The following is an 11,401-nucleotide window of genomic DNA, read 5'->3' as shown; positions in this document are numbered from 1 at the left end:
ATCATGATCATCATCATCAAAGTCATCATTATCATCATCATCATCATCACAGTCATCATCATCATTATAATCATCATCATCATCATCATCATTATAATCATCATCATCATCACCATTACAGTTATCATTGTCATCGTCATCATCATCATCGCAGTTATCATTATCATCATCATCATCATCATCATCATCATCATCATCATCACATTCATCATCATCATCATCATCATCAAAGTCATCATCATCATCATCACAGTTATCATCATCATCAACATCATCATCATCATTACAGTTATCATTGTCATCGTCATCATCATCATCACAGTTATCATCATCATTATCATCATCATCATCATCATCATCTTTATCATCATCATCATCACAGTTATCATCATCATCATCATCACAGTTATCATTGCATGTGTGGCAGCCCCTCTATACGTGTGTGTGTGTGAGTGTGTATGTGACTGTGTGAGTATGTGTGAGAAAAAGAATTTCCCCTTGCAGGATTATAACCAGTATATATATATAAAAAAATAAATATAGATTTAATTAAAGCAAATAATCAACACACAACCAAGATGATATAGTTCTTTTCCATTTATTGCTCAAATATGAATATGGATGAATAGATAACAAAACATAAAAACATTTATTTTAAGGTGGCATGCAGAAGATGAACCCAGAGGTTTTACAGTCAGACGCCTTCACCAACAGGTTGTGATTTCTTCGATGCACTTCTCAATCTGAGCTACAGTGAAACAAAATAAGAAGTTAACTGTGTGAAGTGTGCAGTGACACTCATTATTTGGATGACCAAAAATCACGACCTGTAGTGAACTTACGAAGTCACGCAACGATAACTGATGCCTTTATTTCTGATGATATTCTTTAATTCCTGAAGAGATTCATTTTCACATGTTCCCCTGAAGAAAAGAAATTGGGAGGATACATAAAAAAAAAACAAACAATTATTCTATTATGTATTTTTTGTCTTGTTATACAACCAAAGCAAATAAAGTTAACATCACTTTTATTCATGAATTCAGCTGTATTACATATGTATGAATGGATGAATAAATGATGTAAACAAAAAAAGTACAAAGCAGTTATTTCATACTGGGTGCGTAAGATGAAAGGTTGGACCAACAGGTTTCACATTCGTTGTTATCTATGCACGTCTGGATGTGAGAGCTACAATGAAATGAAATAAAGAGTTAACGTTGAGAAGGAACGAACATGCATGTGACTGTGTTGGGACAACAGGACAGGACGGTTTACCTCGGCACCTCCTTGCAAGAGTAACTAACATTTCGTTGTCCGAGTGATTCTTCCAGTTCCCCAAGAGCTGTCGCTTTTTCACACACTCCCCTGAAGAAAAGAAGTGACGAGCATACAGAAAAACATTTGCTTTATTACCACATCACACACACACACACACACACACACACACAGGAAACGTACAGAAAACTGATGAAAAAACAAACACCATCTTACTTTTTGTCCGTGACCAGAATAATATCAAGCGTTGTCACCCGAGGGTAGAAGAGCTGTTTAGTCTCAAGGCCAAAGAAACTAACCGCAAGAACAGAAGAGCAACATGTAGAGGGACCATCAAGTCAGACAGACTGTTACAGTGTAAGAGGTACTGCTTAACATCTGATGTAAAGAGAGGACCATAACTTATCTGGGATATATTTATTTTCTCGAGACTTTTTTTTACTGTGAATTGATGCACCTGTCTCTCAAAACGCTGTTGATTTTAACCTTCCTGACGACAATATCCTGGCACAAAATGAGGGCTGTGCTGTGAACATGATGGATGAAAGTGTAGCGCTGCTCACCTGTTAAGATCGAATGGTTCACGCAGGTCTCCATCTAGCATTGCCGTGACCGTACCCAGAGCATGCCGTGCAAACTGCAGACAAAAGAATACGATGGTTTAAATGTTAAAAATGCAGTTTTGAATAAAACATAATAAAGACACCATCAGCAGCAAGGCGTGTGCACAGATGGGTGTCAAACCACATCATGGGGTGCTGCGACAAATACCCTCCTGGCTCATGATGTACTTTTTCAATTTGATGGTTATGACGACGGGTTAGCGTTTTTGAAACGCAGATGTATTCTCTAGACAGTAGAGAAGACTAAAACACTGACTCTTACTGGAATTAATGTATCTGGTGGTGAAACCAGTGATGTCCTGTTGGGCACTTACCTTAATAGAGGCTATTGTCCAGAATGAATCAACAGTGTTGTTGCTGCACCACTGGCAAAATGGCATGTATGTTCCTTGAATAACATACACACAAAGAACATTAAATCACTGGTGAAGCTTTAGACTTAAGGCCTCACAAAGAAGACCTCATCTAACTATAAAGCAAGAAGCCTGTTCATCTGTCTGACCGTTCTCCCATACCCTGATCTGTTCACTTGGCAGGTGTGTTGCAAGACACCCAAGGAATAGTCATAATTACTGTATTTTGCTGTATCTCATGCAAAAAAGTTGATAAACTCTAGCCTACTGACCCAGACGGATCATTTGCAAGGTCATCTAATGCAGCGTTTGGTGTATCTTACCCTTGAGGCCCTTCAATCCACACCAGGTCTCTTCATCCATCAGAGATCCCAACAAAGTGTCCCCCAGGGTGACTAAACAGTCTCTATTTTTGGCGAACTTGTTGGCCCATATTCCACCTTTATCGCTCCAGAGCAGCGTCTAATGTGAAAAGAAATACAAAGAGAGAGGAAAATATTAAGCTCAAGGAGGATCTGGTGTAATTAATGTGCAAAAAAACCTTCCTGTGATCATTAAAACCTACTTTTTCACCTGGATGTGTGAAGGGAGCCGCAACAAAGGCTGGCTCGTATTCTGTCTCTGGAAAGTAATATGGGCTCTTCCCTACATAGGTCTTTTCAAAAATATCCAGTAACTCTTCACACCTGAAAAATGAATAGAAATGCGTAGTAGATGAAATGGCAGTCATGCAGAGATGCTTAGGATGAACAAAAAAATGACTTGTTATTGCAAAAAGCGTGCTTACCTTGTGCTGTTCTCTGGGAAACTCTTACATTTCTCCATGAACATTGCCCTGAACTCGCCCGTTCGAGGAATCAACACTGCCATTAAAGTCACAGTTACACACAGGACGGATACAACGACGGGCACAATCACTTTAAGATTCATTTTAAAGCTTCTTCTACAGAATATAAACGTCTGCAAGAGTGTCGTTCTCACAGACCTGGTTTTATAAGACTGCTGTCACTGGCTCCTTGTCAGTGGTCAAAGGTTCAAAAAGATAACAATTTACTAATTAACCATTTAAAGACTCGTAAAAGCCATCCAATCTCTGAGGAATCGTGCGAAATCCAGCTCAACCAAAACAAATAACTAAATGAACAAAGTTTTCGACATTTCTTTACAAATAACAGGGAAGGTTTCTCAATACTTTCTGAATGATTGCACAGCATATAACAAATAAAATCCTGTTAGATCATAAGAACACTCAAAAGAAAATGAAAAGACTATCAGATCATGTGCTTGGAAGTAGACAAGTCATCAACTGAAGCTTGACAGCTGTATTCTATTTTATAATTGTATTATTTTATTCTTTTGTATTGTAAAATACCATCATCTGTGCATCAGGCTGTTTCATTAAAGGAGTGATCCTGATCTGGTTCTTGATCTTTGTTACAGAGCTGTGTCTATTGTACTTTCTTCTGCTGCTGATGACCAGATTACATAATAGGTCAGAGGACGTTAACGACTGAATACGCCGATGACGCACCTCTCTCGCCAACCAATTTTTATCCTGTTGTTTTAACCACACTCGAACTAAATGCTTGAGAAATGGGAAATGCATTTCTTCTTCTCATCACAGAGTGGTCATGAAAGTGCTGACAGGGGATGTGTGGTTCAGAGGGTTCAGTTTTGCGTCCATCCAGCATGAGAGATGTGACTTTCCCACAGGCGAAATGTGCAGACTTCAAATTATTAATGCATCTTTGTTGTTACTGGACTTATTGTGATCACAAACATTTTTAATTACTTCAGCTGATTACTTACACACTGAATAGCCCCAACATACGTGAAACATTTTTGTTTGAGACAAATAAGCAAATAAGGTGAAGTAGATAATTAAACAGAACATGGCTTCCTTGTGTTGGTAGATAACTGCTTATCAGTTAATACTTATTTAATATTTAATATTTATAAAACAAAACATAATCTAAGGTCAACATTCAACTCACTATCATAAAAGTTTCTACAGCAGGTCTCAGATGACTCAAGTTAAATTGTATATAAATTTGTTTACTTTAATGCCTTTTTGTTTTATGTGATTTATGTACAATGTGAGCTTTGTCTCATGTTGCATGAAAATGAAATTTCACACAATTTATCCTCATATTTTAACACTTTATTTGAAAAAAAAAACAACCTTACAAGCTCTGCCCCCAGAGTTTATTGCAGGTGGTCAGTTGGACATGATTAGATAGCAGCACCGGTATTTAACTCTACAGTACATGACAGTGAACTCATCTACTACTTGATAGAAAGCCTCCTAATCACAACCTTTTGAATAAGGTGCATTGTCATATTGTAAAAATGTATCAAAGTTATTTATATAAAAATACACATTTCATATAAAATGAAACTGGCTCACCGGTACAAAAACTATTACATTTCCAACAAACTGCATAATAGAACATGATTTAATTTACAAAGACTGAACAAATATCTCTTCTAGCTGGTTATTGTTGTGTCTCATCTGGACGTCTTCACCAACAGGATCCACAGGGCTTCTGTGGATCAGAGCTGCACTCGTGGATCTGAGATCTGCACAGAGACGAATAACAACCCGTCAAACAAACTGTGAGGACAGAATCATGATGTGGTGATCACAAACACACACACACACACACGCTGGACTTACTCAGCCACCTCTTTGCAATTATATTTGATTCCTGCATCCAGCTCCTTTTGTAAGTTTTTCAAAGATGCATTTGTGCAGTTTGTGCTGCAGAGGACACAGAAAAGATGACTATAAGATCCTTTTTCACAATAGAAGTTTGTGTTTCTGCATGTTTAGGTGTCGAGCCACTAAAATGAAGAACATCCAGAACATTTAAGAAAACATTGTTCCAGAAATCTTGTGTACAATGTGAAAATCTTACACAAAGTCCTTCTGTGTGACCAGAACAACATTCAGGTTTTTCACCCTGGAGGAGTTGAACCTCTTCACCTCGATGGAGGCAAAAATACTAACAATGAAAATAAAGAAGAGCACAGTTAAGAGAGATGGCATAAAATCAAGTCAACAGGGAACTGTGGATACAAGCAGATAAACTAGCTGGGAGCAAACAAGCTTAGATGTAAAGACAATAAAGCATTAATACACACAGCAGATTGGAGGTTTAATGACGTGACATGAAGTCGAGGATCAGCGTAGTCACATTGTCATGGTGGCAATGAACAGGAAAACATCTTTTTTAACAATAACTTTTCAATAACTAGCAGTAAGCAGACATGAACTATATATTTTGGTTTCTTGTGTTGGTATAATATCACTTCAAATGTGTAGTTGGATGAAATATTAGAGAAGAGATATTTATTCTGTCTGCTCTCACAAATAAGTGTATAGAGCAACTTACCTAGCAGAATTGAATGGGGTGGTGATGGATCCGTTTAGCATCGCTGTGACGTCACCACACGCAACGTCTGCAAACTACAGACAAGAATAATGTAATATTAATGTTACACTGATATTTGGGATGAGTCCTGGAAAAAATGACCTGAGAAAAATCTCTAAGATGCACCTTTATATTTTGCGATAAAGAACAAGACAGAAAGTAGTTGGTCTTTGAACAAATCAATGAATGACACATTTGGAAAATTTCTTTACCATCAAAAAGCTGCTACAGTATCATTTAGTGATCACCGTTTCAGTAAAGGTTTAGGATTTCAGTGAACATTCTTAGTCATTAAGCATCCAGGTGTTTTCCTAGTGGTTATTCACGAACACACTACACAAACACTTCCTCCAGCTGCTTCCAAATGCTGCCCTCACACTGATTTACCACCTGAACAACCAGAATGTTTATAGGACTTTCCCACAGAGGAGATAATGAGTAGGTGAACAGCGACACATTCCAGGCATATCAACAACTCAAGGCCTTTCTGCTTCACCGACAAGTAGCACCACTGATTCAGAGTGTGTGTAGCAGTGTTGGAATAAAATCCTGCTCATGCTGACCCCCAGTGGTTGAAGTTGTCGTCTTGCAGCAGGGATGCAGAATCATGCTGCCTCAACTCACTGTTACGTGTTTATTCACAGGTGCAACAGACAAACTGAGCCAATAAATAAATAAATAGCTGCTTTACTTTCTAAAAGAAGCAGTAGCTGATGAGAATCAGTGTCTGTGGTGTTTTCATTCTGTCATGCTTCAGCTGTAGACGTAACACCTGGTTTGTTTGACATGCTGTTAACGGTTGGTTGTACTTCATTTCAAGTTTCAGCACCGGCACAATCCAACCCTTGGCTCCTCTGAATGTGTGGGCTGCCTCTGCTCGCTCAGGAGAGAGCTACGCAACGTGACTCCATGGAGACCGGCACAAAGCCTCATTGATGAAGAACCGGGCTGAGTGACCTTTTTCTCCTCTCTCCTCTCCATCATAATCACTTATATTCAGGAGAGGCTTGCCTTGCCGTATGCTCCACATATGTATTATCTTAAACACTGATCCCAGGACAGTCGGACTTTTTGGCAAAGACGGCAAATTCTTGTTGTTCACTTACAGCAGCTGAGGCTCTGTTCCAAAACGAGCGAACAGTGTTGTTCTCACAGTCCGTCCACCCTGGGCAGCCGGTGGTGAATGTTTCTGGAACAACACACACACAGACACAGACACAGACAGACACACACACACACACAAACGTTCAACACTTTGCCTTTTTAGTGTGGCTGATCAGAATTTGCTTCACTGAGCTGCTCACCTGAAACAAAACAGAAACATTAAGACATCACCAACCCAAACGGACACACAGTGAGTGGTTCAATGTCTTAAGATTAAAAAGATAAAAACATCTCCATTACTTTTGAGTTATTGGGAGTTAAAGGAATAGTTCAACATTTTGGGGCGATAGCACTGCATTATACCTCCCTGCGATATGTGAACTTTATGTACCATTATTTTCCTTGTCTTGTCTTATCAGAGACCTCCAGGCAGGAACTATTTATAATGGTGAAAAAAAAAAAAAGCCCAACATGACTACACATGCTGTCATATAATGCTATGTAAAAGCAACTGTAGGCATGACAATAACAACTTTGGAATTTGCTGTCTGCAATCATTAAGACTCGTTAAGAATGGTTACGTGGGAGAGGCCTGCAACACTCCCAGATGGCATGTTAGGAATTTTGCTTAAATACTGAAAACAGGTTTTCAGCTTTACATATATACTTAAATAACTGCTGCTATCCCTCTTTCTGTGTCTTTTTCATCCATTTTGCTACTGATTCACTTAGATGTACTAAAATTTACACAACAATGAAGCAATTTCTTGACAAGTCTTACCACTACTGCCCTCCTTCCCACACCAGGTCAGACCATCCACCACACTGCCCAGCAAAGTGTCCTCCAGGGTGAGAAAACAATCCTTCTTCTCGGTGAAGTCATGGACCAGATCTTTCGTTTTGCTCCAGAACATCATCTGACCCAAAATAACAGTTTATATCAAATTATTCAAAAGGTATCATCCTGAAGTCAGGAGTGAATAATGTGCACACTTTGTGATGATTTGCGGTGTTTACTCGGCCGCATGCAGGTTTGAAGTGGGCTGCGGCGATGAAAGGGTCGTAGGCTTCCATGGGGACTTCACAAGGGTCTCGCCCCACATAGGCTTTTTCAAATGCATCCCATATCTTCTCACAGTTGTATCTGGAAAATAGACAAAAGTGCTGCTTAGTCTCAGGAATGTGGATCAGCCTCCTTCTGGTGGAGAAGGACCAAATTTAGCGACAGGTTTTGTTCACAAGGTTTATTGACACACCTGATAATTGTCATCTAACAAACTGAAACAAGACATTTATTTCTTGCTTAAACATTAAGAAAAAACTATTCTGAGTGAGATTACAGCAGTTTAATTATAATACATAATGCAGACAAATATTAAGGTGTTTGTGGAGGGAAAGGCACGTGTTCTATTTCACTAAATGGATGCATAATGTTTGAAGAAGACTTTGACTTAATCTGCTTTAAGGCTTTAAGAGAGAACTATTCCAGTCAATACTGTCTCCTAACAATAAATAACCCAGAGTAAAGTGCTTCATGCAATTTAGAAACAGCAAAGTCATTACAAATAGAGTCCTGGGAGTAAGCCAGCCTCTTTGTCATCGACTGTAATATCAAACAGACCAAACCTTTGGCTGGACTCAAATTTGCTTTCACACGTTCTATTCTTTGTAGCTGCAGGCACTTGTATTACTCCCTTCCCACTTTATTATCACAAACATGAATCACTGGAGGTTGTAGTTGCCATGATTGCTAAAGCTTTGCGAATATGCAGGCACTCCCCGTTCATTCAAGTCACAACTTCTGCATTTCGATTTGTTCCACAGAGGATGTCTGTTAATGTAACGCTCCAGTGGCCAGTTTAATATGTACACCAACATTTTGTAGGCTACAGTGTGCAGTACTGTTGCTGTTACTGCTGCTCTGAGGTGTTTCTGTTAGTAAGCCGACCAGCATTTAAGTAAATAGGGTGGACAAAATAATAGAAACACCTGGCATTATGACGCAAAACAGTTCAACAGCACCACAAACTACGCCTTCTTTCACAGCGACCAAAAAGTGTAAATCAATTTGAATGAAAACTTGTAGGACTTTTGTATTTGAGTATGAGTAAAATATGCAAGTTTTATCTGTGAAGTTTACTTTAAGTATCAAAAGCCAAAGTACACATTATTCATTAAAATGTTCCCTATCTAATGTTTTTGCTGTTTTTACTGTTGCATTCATGTGAGTGTTGCATTTTCCTGCTGGAGTTGTTTAAGGTTTAATGTTACATATTTGGGTAGTTTAATCTACAGTAAGGCTTCAAATTATATGAGATAATCATATTAGGGTTGCAGCGATATACCGCTTTCAACACATACCATGGTATGAAAAATGATGCTCATCATACCCTGTACATTTGATTATCAACAGTATTGAATTACTAAAAATATTCATACCTCAAGATCATGTCAACTTTCATGTATCTCAGGACATAATACTTGAAATGATGATAAAGCGTGTATTCAAACAAAATAACACTTTTATTTTGATTGCTTTAAGGATCGTCTTAACCAATAATAAAAATATATATTTTTTTGTGAATATTTTCTACTAAAACCGTCACATATTGCCATTTATGGGCTTAATTATTAAACGATTAATTATGCAACTAGTGAAATATGAAGACAGAAAGAAAGCCTTTCTCAAATACGACCCAATAAAAGTCAGAATTAAAACATTTGAAAGAAATACTGCCATCTGAAATGTATATATATATAAACTTAAATAAAGTACCTCAGACTTGTTCTTAGGTAAATACACCTACAGGGTTTGGCTACATTCACCACCTGTTTTTAAGCTAGGTGTTCTGAGCTTAAGCTAGGCTACATGCTAGCTTAACTCGACAAAATATTTGACATATTTTGAATTTCATTCTTAATTTAATTAATGTCAGTCCCACGCTTGTGTGTGAGGGAGTCATTGATTATCACTGAAACTGACTCTAGTCACTCAGAACTGACATTCTCCACTCTAACGGTTGTAACTGACGTCTCTTACCCCGCGAACTGTTCACATCTGTCAATAAACGTTGATTTAAAGTTCGTTCCCTGTCGGAGGACCAGTCCCAGGACGACGGCGACGACAATAATAAGGAGCAGGACTGCGACTACACTTAAAACCCGGCAGCGTCTCCCGCGTCTCTTCTCCGGGGAACGAAACTCACCGCGGTCCATTAATCAAATCTCAGCTCTTCAAGCCGTTGAAATTAAAACGGGAGTTCGGTGCCAAGCTGCTGTTTTGTTGACACTGAGACGCCGCTCGCGCTCGGACGTCTATTTATGGAGGGGCGCACTGAGTGCGCGCGCACACGTGCACTCTTGGCTCGTGTCCACAAAGTCAGCAGGAGTCTTATCAGAGACTGGAGCAGCCAGAGTGAGGTCACAGTGAGGTCACAGTGAGGTCAGAGGGTCACAGCACTGAGGGGAATAACTTTAATTCAGTGTTAATGTGTGTGGAGGAGGAACACAGATCTTTTTTACTCCAGTAGAAGTAGTAACCACGGTGTGGAAGTACTCTAATACTCCAGCAAAAGATAGTAAAAGTACTCATACATTGAGGAGAGTATACATACAACAACACAACTTACTGGACAACATATAAGATGATACAACAGTCAGAGCACGAGGGGAAGAACTTTACTTCAGTGTTAACGTGTGTGGAGGAGGAACACAGATCTTTTTTACTCCAGTAGAAGTAGCAACCACAGTGTGGAAATACTCTATTACTCCAGCAAAAGATAGTAAAAGTACTCATTATACATTGAGGAGAATACACATACAACAACACATCTTATTGGACAACATATAAGACGGTACAGATCTATATCTGTCATTGGCTCATATTAGCTGATAATATACTAATACGGCCTCCCAAATGTACCTGGATACTTTTCCACCACTGGTAATAATATTTCATGCTACACTTGAAAAGTCACTGTACTATTCAGATTAAAGATTTTACATTAAAGCAATGTTATGTAGAAAATGGCATTCATGTGATTTGGCGCCCGACCCACAGTGCAACACCACTGTTAGCGATACAACTCCCAGATTTGTGTCAGTGTGTCAGATGTAATTTAGGTGCTAACTACGAACAAAACTCATCAGTTTATAACGTTATGTGTTTAAAACTTGTATCGCAAAGTAAGCACGAATGTGATGCTGTGATCCAACCCCCTCGCTGAAGTTATATAGTGCAGAAGTTAAAGTAAAAGAAACACCCTTCATCCTATTACGACAATTGCACACCCTCCCAAAATACCCTAAAACAGAAAAAAACATGTATATTATGATTAAAAATATAGTTTGTTTTGATATATTATGACTATCATATATTGCTTCTCGTCTCTAAATAAATGCACAGTTTCCTCATGCAGGAATAAAAATCAGGTACAGAAACACTGAATTCTTTAATGTTTTGCTGACCTAAATTAGTCAAATTCATATATAACATGTGTAAAAAGAATAGGTAACATCAAAAAGACATTATTGTTAATATCAAAGTGCATTTGAGGACAATTGCAATAACTGATGGTGGTAATAATGATAATAACTGTCATTCATCTAT

The 11,401-nt window shown here is 38.5% G+C and overlaps 2 protein-coding genes across 6 annotated transcripts; both read right to left on the bottom strand.

Annotated features, from left to right (window-relative positions):
• Nucleotides 1-584: 584 nt before the first annotated feature.
• On the bottom strand, nt 585-3,290 carry LOC119008641 (ADP-ribosyl cyclase/cyclic ADP-ribose hydrolase 1-like). 5 transcript variants are annotated; one of them, XR_005071474.1, is made up of 10 exons: nt 3,042-3,290; nt 2,820-2,940; nt 2,578-2,716; nt 2,216-2,289; nt 1,842-1,915; nt 1,495-1,572; nt 1,279-1,368; nt 1,118-1,191; nt 843-949; nt 585-748 (listed from the first exon to the last, which is right to left on the bottom strand). XR_005071474.1 is itself a non-coding variant. In XM_037079180.1 (10 exons), exons 1-9 carry the CDS (start codon nt 3,182-3,184, stop codon nt 889-891), a joined length of 828 nt encoding a protein of 275 aa, XP_036935075.1. In that variant the 5' UTR covers nt 3,185-3,289; the 3' UTR covers nt 585-743; nt 843-888. The 5 variants fall into 5 exon arrangements, 3 of the variants coding, with proteins under 3 accessions (XP_036935075.1, XP_036935074.1, XP_036935073.1); XR_005071475.1 differs by having other exon boundaries at nt 585-743; XM_037079180.1 differs by having other exon boundaries at nt 585-743; nt 843-923; nt 3,042-3,289.
• Nucleotides 3,291-4,393: 1,103 nt separating this feature from the next.
• Nucleotides 4,394-10,120, bottom strand: LOC119009095 (ADP-ribosyl cyclase/cyclic ADP-ribose hydrolase 1-like). Its single transcript, XM_037080116.1, has 8 exons — nt 9,833-10,120; nt 7,810-7,936; nt 7,574-7,709; nt 6,795-6,877; nt 5,650-5,723; nt 5,173-5,259; nt 4,932-5,015; nt 4,394-4,834 (listed from the first exon to the last, which is right to left on the bottom strand). The coding sequence occupies exons 1-8, from the start codon at nt 10,006-10,008 to the stop codon at nt 4,777-4,779; spliced, it is 825 nt and encodes a 274-aa protein (XP_036936011.1). The 5' UTR covers nt 10,009-10,120; the 3' UTR covers nt 4,394-4,776.
• Nucleotides 10,121-11,401: the final 1,281 nt, after the last annotated feature.

This window comes from Acanthopagrus latus, chromosome 19, assembly GCF_904848185.1.
Source record: "Acanthopagrus latus isolate v.2019 chromosome 19, fAcaLat1.1, whole genome shotgun sequence".
NCBI lineage: Eukaryota > Metazoa > Chordata > Actinopteri > Spariformes > Sparidae > Acanthopagrus > Acanthopagrus latus.
The sequence above is the reverse complement of the archived record's forward strand: the minus strand, read 5'-3'. Positions and strand labels throughout refer to the sequence as shown.

What these genes read in the sequence shown, in the direction of transcription:
- LOC119008641 (XM_037079178.1), bottom strand. Translation starts at nt 3,184, where the DNA reads ATGAATCTTAAAGTGATTGTGCCCGTCGTTGTATCCGTCCTGTGTGTA. An exon ending in TTCCCAGAGAACAGCACAAG is followed by an intron (nt 2,941 to 3,041) that starts GTAAGCACGCTT and finishes TTCATTTTTCAG; the next exon opens with GTGTGAAGAGTTACTGGATA. An exon ending in TCTTGCAAGGAGGTGCCGAG is followed by an intron (nt 1,192 to 1,278) that starts GTAAACCGTCCT and finishes ATTTCATTGTAG; the next exon opens with CTCTCACATCCAGACGTGCA.
- LOC119009095 (XM_037080116.1), bottom strand. Translation starts at nt 10,008, where the DNA reads ATGGACCGCGGTGAGTTTCGTTCCCCGGAGAAGAGACGCGGGAGACGC. An exon ending in AGATGTGAACAGTTCGCGGG is followed by an intron (nt 7,937 to 9,832) that starts GTAAGAGACGTC and finishes TCTATTTTCCAG; the next exon opens with ATACAACTGTGAGAAGATAT. An exon ending in GGAACAGAGCCTCAGCTGCT is followed by an intron (nt 5,724 to 6,794) that starts GTAAGTGAACAA and finishes TCTTGTCTGTAG; the next exon opens with TTTGCAGACGTTGCGTGTGG.